A 13,352-nucleotide genomic window follows, 5' to 3' on the forward strand; every position below is an offset into this window, starting at 1 on the left:
CTTGAGTGGCTCCAAAATTTGATTAAGAACATTAATTGTCATAATCAAGGCTACTGAGGCTATGGATTTGCAGTGGTAGGGCAGTGGTAGGGTTGTTGCCTTCCAGCGCCAGACCAGGTAGATCAGTTTGCAGCAAGTCCTGCATAAAGGTAGATGACGATGTGCACTTAAATGATATGATGCCCCTGCCTTTAGGAAGCCTGAACGGAAACCTCCGGAGACTTTGCGCCCCACCCAAGGTTTCCGTGCGGTTCCCGGTGGTTTTTGTCAGTCTCCCTACCTGCTTCCACTACCTGCAACCTCCGGCAACCACCTGCAACCTCCGGGAACCGCACGGAAACCTTGGGTGGGGCGCAAAGTCTCCAGAGGTTTCCGTTCAGGTTTCCTAAGTGGGACAGGGGCATTACATCTGCTTTGACAAAAGTTGTACGTATCACTCGTCATGGTTCAGTCCCCAGGATGAACCTGTTTCCTTATCACCAAAGTATTCCACTGTCTCTGAAAAGATTCTTAAGCCTCATCTTAACCCTGCGTGTCTATTATCAATATCCCAGACTAACACAGAAATATTGTGTGGACTATTTGCACCAGTGGCTATGTATTCTGCATCAAGGGGCTCAGTGGCAGACTTTCCAGAGCCATTCCATAAAGTCACAGGTCTAATGGATGTCGACACCTGCCTGCATGTGTGAAGCTCCAAGCAGCATAATCAAGGACCAGTCTCACCCCGGTCACTCCCTCTTCTCCTCTCTCCCATCAGGCAAGAGGTACAGAAGTGTGAAAATGCACGCCTCCAGATTCAGGCACAGTTTCTTTCCAGCTGTTATCAAACAACTGAACCATTCTATCACCAACTAGAGTGTCAATACTGAGCTGCTACCTAACTCGTTGAAGAACCTCGGACTATCTTTATTCGGACTTTACTGGACTTTATCTTGCACTAGACGTTATTCCATTTATCATGTATCTGTACACTGTGGATGGCTCGATTGTAATCATGTGAAGTCTTTCCGCTAACTGGCTAGCACGCAACAAAGGCTTTTCACTGTACCTCGGTACACGTGACAATAAACTAAACTTCAGCATCAATGTAGAAGAAAGAGACCCACCCACTACCCTGAGCAAACCCGACGTCCATCATGGGTCCAGCCCGCACACTCTACGAGATGCATTGGGTCAACTTGCCAGGGTCTCTTCAATAGAAATATGCCAAGCACTCTCTGTTCAATCATCATCGCTGGGTCTGAACCCAATTCAAGTTCAAGTTCAAGTTCAAGTTCAAATTGAATTGTAGCGCTGCCTGGTAAATTCCCATCCAGAAATATTAACTCCACCACCCACAAGAACAAGAGTTGTTCAAGACGACAGCTTACCGCTACATTTCTTAAAGATGATTCCACTAATCCACCCAGCAAAAGAAAGCTCACAAACAAAACTCAATGCTGACCACTGCATTGTTGCTTTTTCTTAAACAATTGGGGTGTTTTTTTCCTTAAAATAATGATGATGTTTCTCAATTTCTAAAGTTAAGTTTGTATAAAAGAAAGACATTAGTAGGGGCAAGTCATAATTTTCAGTTTAGTACAAATCTGGGCATATGTTGGTGTTCAAACTGTTGCCATGTATATTAATGGATTGGATAGGAGAACTTCCAGTTCCATAATCAATAGCATTAATAAGTACAAACTGCAATAGTAATGTTATCGTTTTCTTCTATAAAGTTATTGCAATGTTTTTTGTTGTAAATGATTGTTTTGATACTAATTAGCATTCTCCCCATTTCCAGAGAGCTGACATTGCTGTAGCACCACTCACTATAACTTTGGTTCGAGAAGAAGTCATTGACTTTTCCAAACCGTTCATGAGTCTCGGTATTTCAATAATGATAAAGAAGCCCCAAAAGTCCAAACCGGGAGTGTTCTCTTTTCTGGACCCTTTGGCTTATGAGATTTGGATGTGCATAGTCTTCGCCTACATTGGAGTCAGCGTAGTCCTTTTTTTGGTCAGCCGGTTCAGTCCTTATGAATGGCACATGGAAGAAAATGAAGAAGGACGCGATCCCCAAAACACTGAGCCACCTAATGAGTTTGGGATATTTAATAGTCTCTGGTTCTCTCTGGGTGCCTTTATGCAGCAAGGATGCGATATTTCACCAAGGTTTGTCATTATCACATTACCTTTGTGCATTTTATGGTCAAAAACTGATGCCATGGTGCATATACGTTACGTTCATTCCACCTTTATTTATTTTTTTAATTTCACTCCCCCCTCGACAAATTTTTCTTTCAATATTATTACTCATACCAGCGCGGTAAGATCCACCAGCCATCCAATCATCATTCAGTCTGCCACCCCGCTCAAAATGCCCAGTGGCTTATTCTCAATGTCATTCGCACAGCTATCTGAATAACTTATATACACCATGCTGAGACCGTAAAATGCATAAGGTCTATCTATCTCCAGCACCCTTGGAGGGCTACCGTGTTTTTGCTGCATATCGCATTTTACGGTCAAATGTCCGGTGTATATAACAGAATCACGCTACATTTTGTAAGCGCCTCCATTTTAAATGGAAAAATTCGAAAATCAAATGCAGCAGCCCCTTTAAGGGGCACCTCCAAGCCGGTCTTGGCTATTTTTCTTTGAGTTTGCATTAATGAAACCATTCTCTCCAGCTTACTTTCATTTTTCCATTCTGTTTCCCATTGGCTTCATACCATTTACAGGTTGCAGTATCTCACGTTGTAGACCTTCATGGGTGGAAGGAAGGCTTAAAAAAAAAACTGTTCTCTGTAAATTTTTTAATTGTAAAATCAGGTTCTTGGATTCAGTGATTTCTCTTTGAGATTTTAGAATTCCTTTTTAACTTTACCTACCGGGTAAATGATTTAATTCACTCACTTATTGGAAAATTAAGCAGCATTCTCATCGAACAATAAATGGCCAGATGAATATCATTGAGGAATATCGTACGGGTGTCAGGGGTTATGGGGAGAAGGCAGAAGAATGGGGTTAGGAGGGAGAGATAGATCACGCACGATTGAATGGCGGAGTAGACTTGATGGGCCGAATGGCCTAATTCTGCTCCGATCACTTATGATCTTATGAAATTTGTAATTGACATGAATAAATCAGTTAAACTAATCAAAGTAATATAGATACAACTGAGCAGAAATACGCCAAAAGGAACAAAAAGATAGTTTTAGTTTTGTTCTTGAGTTATGTAAACATTTGTTTGTTAACTCAAACTATACTATTCGGAATGTAAGCTGAAGGAACTGTGAACATGGGGGGGGGGGGGGGGGGGGGGGGGGGGGGGGGGGGGGGGGGAAAGAGAGATGGGGAAGGACAAAGCCTGGCAGGTAATAGGCCAATTGGTCTGTGAGGGGGGTTATTTGAAAGGCAGGAGATTGGACAAAGGCCAGGGATGAAAAGATGGAAAGTGTGAGGCAAAAGACTTGAAGTGCTGCAAATTGTGAAGCTGGAGGAAGGAATGGAGGGGGGGGGGGATGGGGAGGGGAGAAATAGGTTCCTCTTCTCCATTTTGTTGCCATGAAAATGCCTTTTAAATTTCCGAATTCAGTCAACCAAAGTTCTGCACCAGAAATGGATCCATGTGGGCCTACAAACGGGATAATGCAATTTAATTACACTCATCTCTGATTTTTCTCTCTGTTAGGATTTATCTTCCTTCTCTGGTCTTAATGTAAATGCATAAGTTTTACATATTACTAACACAAAATCGCCAGCCCTCCCAACAGCTTAACCTGACAATGGAATGCTATCACTTGATCCACAAAGTGCAATTGATCCCCGACTTCTGGCTTCGCGACAGTCCAATTGCAACTCAAAATTCCCAAAGAGATGTCTCATTTGGCCATGCTAGTTCCAAAGAGGTTAAGCTGTTACTGGGTGTGATATCCTGGGATGGAGCTCTGGGGTTTTGAGAATTGTTTTACTTTCATGATACAGCTGATATCCCAAACCATTATAAGTGCCGCTGATACCTTTAGAGCTCATTCGATTGAGTCGGTCAGCTGTGAACATTTCTACTGTAAAGAGACACATTTTTGGCTTCTGAGTGCTAAAATACTTAATTGAAAAACACTCAGATCCAATCCAAAAAAAATTAAAAAATCCGACGCATTATTTTTATTGAACGAGCCTTGTCAAACAATCTTTGTTGTAACTGAACAAATTGGCTTTGAAGACTCCAGACTAATGTGTTTGGGACTTGTCAAAGGAAAGGTGCAGCATATTTTTCCCCCCACTGTGAGTATTGTCATTTTCTTTCAATTAAGTAAAATAGATAAGGTTGTAACAGTTCAGATACTGATTTTGAATTCAAATCTTCACGAGAAGCAATTTTAGAATCTCTTGTGTTGCGTTACAATGGGAAATTCCCAACAAGTCCAGTGTATATCTCCTATTAAGCCTTTCTCATTCATTTATTCCATTTACCTTTTTCAAATGTAATCTTATTTACACGATTTTAAATCTTTACTTTTGTTACTTTGAAGCTAATTTGTTCAATGGATTACTCAGAAATATGGCAATTATATTCTGATTGCTTTACAGAAAAAGATTTATGCAAGGGTTTAGTTTCAATATATTGCAGTATTTTAAGAGATTGCTATAATTTAAATAATTTATTTTGTATAGCTTACATTCTTACTTTGAAGATATTTAACACTGTTATTCATTTAAATTCAATTTGAATATTGGCATATGTCAGATTATCTAATATTATTCTCTAATTCAAAGTTTCTATCATTTATGGGAAATCATTTTATTACTGTGCCTCTATTTTTTTCACTAGATGCTGGTGTAATCTTCATTATATTGCCAATTTAATTCGCCAATTACTACTTCAATAGTATTTTGACAAGCCAAGTATACAATCAGCTTTGCCATTGATGTAATTTCATGCACAATATGATATCCCCCTGATAAGAGCTTGTGATGAGATGTTGAACAATGAGGGTGAGATGGTTTTTTGTGGGGGGAAATCTCAATTAATTCAATTCATGCCTGTTATTCTCACCAAAGCAGAAATTTGTTTGATCAGGACTAAGAGTGTTTTCAATGAATGACTGCTGCACGTAACAGCAACGAACACAGACTTGTTTAAAACCAACAGCAATAAAAAGGAAGGAACTGCAGATGCTGGTTTGAACCGAAAATAGACACAAAATGCTGGACTAACTCAGCGAGACAGGCACTATCTCTGGAGAGAAGGAATGGGTGACATTTTGGGTCGAGACCCTTTTTCAGACCGAGTCTTGAGAAGGGTCCCGACCCTAAAATTCACCCACTCCTTCTCTCCAGAGATGCCGCCTGTCCCGCTGAGTTCCTCCAGTATTTTGTGTCTATCTTCAGCAATATCAAGGTGTACTAATTACGTATGAGAGGAATAGATTAGGTAAAGTGTACAAAATCATCAGAGGAATAGATCAGCTAAACGCACTGAGTCTTTTGCCCCGAGTAGGTGAATCGAGAGCCAGAGGACATGGGTTTAATGTGAGGGGGTAAATGATTTAATGGGTGCCTAAGGATTCACTTTTTAACACAAGGGGTGGTGGGTGTATGGAACAAGCTGCCGGAGGAGGTAGTTGAAGTAGGTACTATCACAAGGGTCAGAGGGTGGTGAATCTGTAGAATTCATTGCCCACAGACGGCGGTGGAGGCCAAGTCAATGGATATTTTTTAAAGACAGACATTAATAGATTCTTGATTAGTACGCGTGTCATGTGGTAATGAGGAGAAGACAGGAAAATGTGCTTGAGAGGGAAAGATAGATTAGCCATGATTGAATGGCGGAGTAAAATTTGATGAACCGATTGGCCTAATTCTTGTCCTAGAACTTGTGAACTTAAGAAACAGTGAGGCAGCTACACGGATGTGGTAGGTTTGGAGGGATATGGGCCAAAAGCAGGCAGGTGGGACTAGTGTAGATGGGGCATGTTGGTCGGCATGGGCAAGTTTGGCCCAAGGGCCAGTTTCAATGCTGTGAGACTCTACGATTCTATGACAGCAGAACAGCAGCAAGCTCGAAGCAACAGCTGTGGAAGATGTAACAAGATAATTAAAAATACATTTACTCTCATGAACCGATGAGAGCCACATTAATATCCATCATGCCAGGAACCAGAGTTCAATGAAAGATTTTGTTTTAATGCCATAGTGTTCGTATTAATATAATGCCATCATATTATATTTAATGCCATTATATTTGTAAGTATGAACATTACATTCGGCTTTGCTGCTTTAGGTGCAGTGATAATCGGTAAGAAAAGGAGTTCCAGACCTTTTTCATCCCTTTACCCCTGGCTACTTTAATAGCACATCATAATGTTATTTTACTTATTTATGAACAACTAATGATGAACAGATACCGGTATACCAGAACCAAACACAGTCAGTCAATGAGAAAAAATATGTTCAAATCCAGAATCAACAAATTTACTCTCTGGGTAGGTGAAATTTACCCCAGGTTGGGAACCCCTGGGTAATAATATCATTGGGGGCCTTGAAATTACAATGCATATAAAAAATCATGTTCAACCAGCAAAGGGGCCCTGCGTAGGAAGGAACTGCAGATGCTACTTTACACCAAAGATAGACACAAAATACTGGAGTAACTCAGCGGAACAGACAGCATTTCTGGATAGAAGGAATGGGTGACATTTCGGATCAAGACCCTTCATCAGACGGCATCCCCAATTAGTACCCAGTTCCTGCCTTCCCCCCATATCCCCTGACTCCGCTATTTTTAAGAGCCCTATCTAGCTCTCTCTTGAAAGCATCCAGAGAACCTGCCTCCACCACCCTCTGAGGCAGAGAATTCCACAGACTCACCACTCTCTGTGAGAAAAAGTGTTTCCTCGTCTCTGTTCTAAATGGCTTACCCCTTATTCTTAAACTGTGGCCCCTGGTTCTAGACTCCCCCAACATCGGGAACATGTTTCCTGCCTCTAGTGTGTCCAAGCCCTTAACAATCTTATATGTTTCAATGAGAATTCCCTTATATGTTTCAATGAGAACACCAGAGTATACAAGCCCAGCCACTCCATTCTCTCAGCATATGACAGTCCCGCCATTCCGGGAATTAACCTTGTAAACCTACGCTGCACTCCCTCAATAGCAAGAATGTCCGTCCTCAAATTAGAGGACCAAAACTGCACACAATACTCCAGGTATGGTCTCACTAGGTCTGTGTACAAGTGCAGAAGGACCTCTTTGCTCCTATATTCGACTCCTCTTGTTATAAAGGCCAACATGCCATTCGCTTTCTTCACTGCCTGCTGTACCTGCATGCTTACTTTCATAGACTGATGTACGAGGACTCCCAGATCCCGTTGTACTTCCCCTTTTCCTAACTTGACGGCATTTAGATAGTAATCTGCCTTCCTGTTTTTGCTACCAAAGTGGATAACCTCACATTTATCCGCATTAAACTTCATCTGCCATGTATCTGCCCGCTCCCCCAACCTGACCAAGACGTACAGGTATGCTGGTTAATTGGCTTGGTAAATGTAAAAATTGTCCCGGACTCGGTGGACAGAAGTGCCTGTTCCTGCACCGTATCTGCTGAAACTAAAATTCAGAGCAAGGCCACAAAGCTTGATTAGAGGGATATGAGGGATATCTGGAGGTTTGTTGTCCACAGGCTCGGGCAGTAATGCACGATGGACTAAACTTCACATGCACGAGTGCATGCAAAATCCTCTCCTCCCTCAACCCCAGCCTTGGGGAGCGATGGAGAATTGTGGAGGAAGTCTGCTAGGCAACAAATTGGCGGGTGGGAGGAGGAGATGATTGCCGAGCAAGTCCCGAGAGGCAGGGAGAAGTTTCTGAGAGAAAGAAATGTTGAACATGAGAAGGGGTGGAGTAGGAAGATGATTGAGATGGCTGAACAAACTAGTGGGCAAGCAATCATCAAGAGATATGAGTATTTAATTGTAATATATACGCCAACAACGGAACAATTAAATTCTTACTTGCAGCAGCATAAAACAGTACACATAGAATAAGAGGATAATAATAATGTAGAAATAGTAGGAGGAATCCATTATCGTAATATTATAGAGTCACACACAGCGCAGTGCAGCTGCCCTTGCCAGATAAGATGCCCCATCTACACTAGTCCCACCTGGCTGCATGTGGCCCAAATCCCTCTAAGCTTTTCCTGTCCATGTACCTGTTCAAATGCCTTTTAAATGTTGTTATGTAATCTGCCTTAACGACATAGAAACATAGAAAATAGGTGCAGGAGTAGGCCATTCAGCCCTTCGAGCCAGCAACGCCATTCAATATGATCATGGCTGATCATCCAAAATCAGTACCCAATTCCTGCTTTCTCCCAAATATCCCTTGATTCCTTTAGCCCTAAGAGCTAAATTTCTCTTGAAAACATCCAGTGAATTGGCCTCCCCTGCCTTCTGTGGCAGCGAATTCCACAGATTCACAACTCTCTGGGTGAAAGGTTTTTCCTCATCTCAGTCCTAAATGGCCTACCCCTTATACTTAAACTGTGACCCCTGATTCTGGACTCCCCTAACATCGGGAACATCTAGCCTGTCCAATCCCTTAAGAATTTTATATGTTTCTATAAGATCCACCCTCTCATCCTTCTAAATTCCAATGAATACAAGCCCAGTCGATCCATTCTTTCATCATATGTCAGTATCAGCAATCCTGGGAATTAACCTGGTGAATCTACGCTGCACTCCCTCAATAACAACACCTCCTCTGGCAGTTCATTCCAATATACCCACCACCCTCTTTGCCAAAAAGTTGCCCCTCAGATTACTATTAAATCTTTACCCTCTCACCTTAAACCTATGTCCTATTTCCCTACTCTGGGTTAAAGATTGTGCATCTATCTATCTATTCCCTTCATGATCTCATCGGCTCTATAAGATCACCCTTCATCCTCCTGCGCTTCAAGGAATAAAATCCTAGGCTGCCCAACCTCCCCCTATCGCTCAGGCCCTCAACTCCTAGGAAACTCCTCATAAATCTCTCTACTCTTCCCTGCTTAACATCTTTCCTAAAGCAGGGTGACCAAAATTGAAATCTTATCCTATAGCAATGACAAGGGAAACAGTAGTATAAGTGTTTAAGCGATCACGGTGGCGCAGCGGTAGAGTTGCTGCCTTATAGCGAATGCGGTGCCGGTGATCTGCGTGGGTTTTCTCCGAGATCTTCGGTTTCCTCCCACACTCCAAAGACGTACAGGTTTGTAGGTTAATTGGCTCAGTATAAATGTACATTTTTTTATTTATTCATGTGTGTATATATTTATAATATAGTATATGGACACATTGATCTGTTTTGTAGTAAATGCCTACTATGTTCTGTGTGCTGAAGCAAAGCAAGAATTTCATTGTCCTATCAGGAACACATGACAATTAACTCACTTGAACGTGTAGGATAGTGTTAATGTGCAGGGATCGCTGGCCGGTGCTGACCCATTGGGCCGAAGGGCCTGTTTCCACGCTGTATCTCTATACTAAACTAAAATATATTTTGTGAAGGCTTCCTCAATTAGCCTCGTTTAGCCCTATGGTTAATGAAGGAAATGATGGATCTAGTTCTGAGAAATGAAACAGGACAATTTAGTGTAGGGAGAATGTCTGAGTAAAGGCAATCATCATATATTTAAGTTTAAATCAGATGCAGAGAAAAATAGTGAAATCATCAATGAAAATGTTGAGCTCCATGGAAGATAATTACAGTGAGTTGAAAAGATGTCCAAGGCAGATGATCTGAAAAGAAACATTGGCTGGAAAAGTAAATAATGAGCAATGATGTGTACAAAAATCACGAGAAGAATAGATCAGATAGATGCACACAGTCTTTTGCCCAGAATAGGGGAATCGAGAACCAGAGGACATGTTCCCGATGTTGGGGGAGTCCAGAACCACACTGTGACCGGGGGCCACAGTTTAAGAATAATGAGTAAGCCATTGAGAACGGAGACGAGGAAACACTTTTTCTCACAGAGAGTGGTGAGTCGGTGGAATTCTCTGCCTCAGAGGGTGGTGGAGGCAGGTTCTCTGGATACTTTCAAGAGAGCTAGATAGGGCTCTTAAAAATAACGGAGTCAGGGGATATGGGGAGAAGGCAGGAACGGGGTACTGATTGGGGGTGATCAGCCATAATCATATTGAATGGCGGTGCTGGCTCGAAGGGCCAAATGGCCTACTGCTGCACCTATTGTCTACTGTTAAAGGTGAGGAGGGGGGAAAAGATTTCATAGAGACTTAAGGGGTAACTTTTTCACAAGAGGGTGTTGGATGTACGAAACGAGCTGCTGGAAGAGATAGTTGAGGCAGGTACTTTCACAACGTTTAAGAAATATTTAGACAGGTACATGGATAAGGCAGGTTTAGAGGGATATGGGCCAAACACATGCAGGTGGGACTAGTGTAGATGGGACATGTTGGGCAGTGTGGGCAAGTTGAGCCGAAGGGTCTGTTTCCACGCTGTATGACTCTATAAGAGAGGTCAGTATAGGAATGGGAAGGGGAGTTGATAGGACTGCTCTGGAAAGTCAGATTGCATGGGATCCAGGGAGAGCCTTAAAGAGCAAAGTATTTTTGATTCAAGCCAGGTATCTTCCATCTGAGCAAGCCATTCATATCTGCTGCTAGGCACAAAGTGTTGGAGTAACTCAGCAGGTCAGGCGGCATCTTAGGAGAAAAAGGGTAACTGGGTCGGGACAATTCCTCTCCGTAGATGCTGCCTGACCCGCTGAGTTACTCCAGCAGTTTGTGTCTACCTTTGGTATAAACCAGCATCTGCAGTTCTTTGTTTTTATATGTCTGGAGCTGCCTGGATGCCAAACCACTTTGAGAACAAAATTGAATAGACAGAGTAACAAATATTAGATACAGATGCAAACTAAATGTAGATTGAATACTGACAGGGCAAATGGAGATTTCAAAAAAAAAAAATCTAGGTCAAGCAAAGAGAGAATGAAAAAATAATATAATGGTTCATATAAAATAAAATAAAACCCAAAGGTGTTGTATAAAAATGTAAATGCAATAGATAGGAATGGGGGAACAAGATTGGAAATCTGTCCAAAACAGAAAGGATTTCACATCTAATTTCATCCTTGTGATGATTTTTTGCTTTTACTTTTTAGAGATAGAAACATAGAAACATAGAAATTAGGTGCAGGAGTAGGCCAGTCGGCCCTTCGAGCCTGCACCGCCATTCAATATGATCATGGCTGATCATCCAACTCAGTATCCCGTACCTGCCTTCTCTCCATACCCTCTGATCCCCTTAGCCACAAGGGCCACATCTAACTCCCTCTCTGTGTGAAAACAGCACAGCTCTGTGTGAGATACAGCACAGAAACAGGCCGTTCAGCCCACCGAGTCCATGTTGACCAGCTATCCCCACACATTAACCCTATCCTACACACACACACACACTGGGGATAATTTACAATGACACCGAGTCAATTATACCAAGCCAACAAACCTGTACGTCTTTGGAATGTGGGAGGAAACCGGGACACCCGGAGAAAACCGGGACACCCGGAGAAAACCCACGCAGGTCACGGGGAGAACGTACAAGCTCCGTACAGACAGCACCCGTAGTCAGGATCGAACCCGGGTCTCTGGCGCTGTGAGTCAGCAACTCTAACGTTGCGCCACCTTGCCGCGCCAGTGAAAGGAAGGAGAGTGGGGGTGCGGGGAGCCACAGGTATGAAGATATTGGATAGTTTGGTAATGGATTAAAAAGAGGTATTACATATAATTAGCAATAAAAATTGCTCATAAAAATGCACAGTCCACCAAGTGTTTCGAGGGAAGCTCAAACAGAGGTAGCAGAAGATATGACCACAGTTGAAGGATGGATCCACCCCAGATCTGAGTATGAAGCAAGGGAATTAAACACTTACAAATTATATCATCCTGTTCAAAAAGGAGAAAAGAATATATCTGTTATCCACAGGTTAATTAGTCTGACATCATTGTTCAGAAGGTCAATAAACCATTTCACTGGTGATGATTAAATTAATTTTCGCTTATAGGCGCACGGGTAAATAAAAGACATCTTAAATAAAAAGGATGGCACAGTGGAGTTGCTGACTTACAATGCTCACTGCGCCAGAGACCCGGGTTCGATCCTGGTTACGGGCGCTGTCTATACGGAGTTTGTACGTTCTCCCCGTGACCGCACGAGTTGTCCCCGAGAATTTTGGTTTCCTCCCACACTCCAAAGACTTACAGGTTTGTAGGTTAATTGGCTTGGTATGAATGTAACAGATATCCCTAGTGTAGGATAGTGTTAGTGTGCAGGGATCGCTGGTCGGCGCGGACTCGGTGGGCCAAAGGGCCCGTTTCCACGCTGTTTCTCTAAACTAAACTAAACATTGAAAATAGGAAATGCTGAAATCACCTAGCAGGCCAGGCAACATTCATTGAAAGGGTTAACATTTAAGGTCAAAGACTCTTTGTCAGAACTGGGGAAGGGAGAAACAAGTTAACTTTAAATGCAGAGGAGGAAAGTGGATAGAATAGAGCAACGTTCATAAGACCAATAGTGATAGGAGCAGAATTAGGCCATTCGGCCCATCATGTCTACTTCGCCATTCAATCATGGCTGATCTATGGCATGGCAGGGATAAACAAGGATTAAATTAATAGTGAAAGGTCTGGATAGAATGGATGTGGAGAGGATGTTTCCACTAGTGGGAGAGTCGAGGACTAGAGGTCATAGCCTTAGAATTAAAGGACGTTCTTTTAGGAAAGAGATGAGGAGGAATTTATTTAGTCAGAGGGTGGTGAATCTGTGGAATTCTTTGCACAGATGGCCGTGGAGGCCAAGTCAATGGATATTCTTAAGGCAGAGATTGACAGGGTCTTGATTAGTACAGGTGTCAGTGGTTATGGGGGAAAAGGCAGGAGAATGGGGTTGAGAGGGGAAAATAGATCAGCCATGATTAAATGGCAGAGTAGACTTGATGGGCTGAATGGCCTAATTCTGCTCCTATGGGGGGGGGGGAAACCAGCATAGAGAGAGAGAGATAGCTTGAGAGGGTTAGAGAGATGATCATGAGAAGAGATTGTGGATGAAGTTAGAGGTTGATAGAGAGAGGATAGATAGAGAGATGAGAGAGAACAGAGAGAATGTAGAGAGATGAGATAAAGGCGAGGGGGAGAGGGAGAGAGAGAGAGAGAGAGAGAGAGAGAGAGTGCAACTGAAGGAATGTGGAAGATCAAGAGAGGGTGTTAAAGATCATGAGAGGAATAGATAGGGCATTTTACCCAGAGTAGGGGAATTGAGAACCAAGACTTGGATATAAGGTGAGGAGGGAAAGATTTAAT

General features: G+C 42.5%; 1 protein-coding gene across 3 annotated transcripts in view; it reads left to right on the forward strand.

The window, feature by feature from the left end:
* Window positions 1-13,352, forward strand: part of LOC129702042 (glutamate receptor 3-like) — a 228,766-nt gene that overhangs the window by 145,289 nt on the left and 70,125 nt on the right. For all 3 annotated transcript variants that reach the window (XR_008724311.1, XM_055643554.1, XM_055643555.1), the window contains exon 9: window positions 1,787-2,157. Coding sequence is in view for 2 of the 3 variants with exons in the window: in XM_055643554.1 (XP_055499529.1) it covers window positions 1,787-2,157 (371 nt within the window). In the remaining variant the exon portion in view is untranslated. The remainder of the gene's footprint in view (window positions 1-1,786; window positions 2,158-13,352) is intronic.

Source organism: Leucoraja erinacea, chromosome 12, assembly GCF_028641065.1.
Source record: "Leucoraja erinacea ecotype New England chromosome 12, Leri_hhj_1, whole genome shotgun sequence".
In the NCBI taxonomy this organism is placed as follows: Eukaryota; Metazoa; Chordata; class Chondrichthyes; order Rajiformes; family Rajidae; genus Leucoraja; species Leucoraja erinaceus.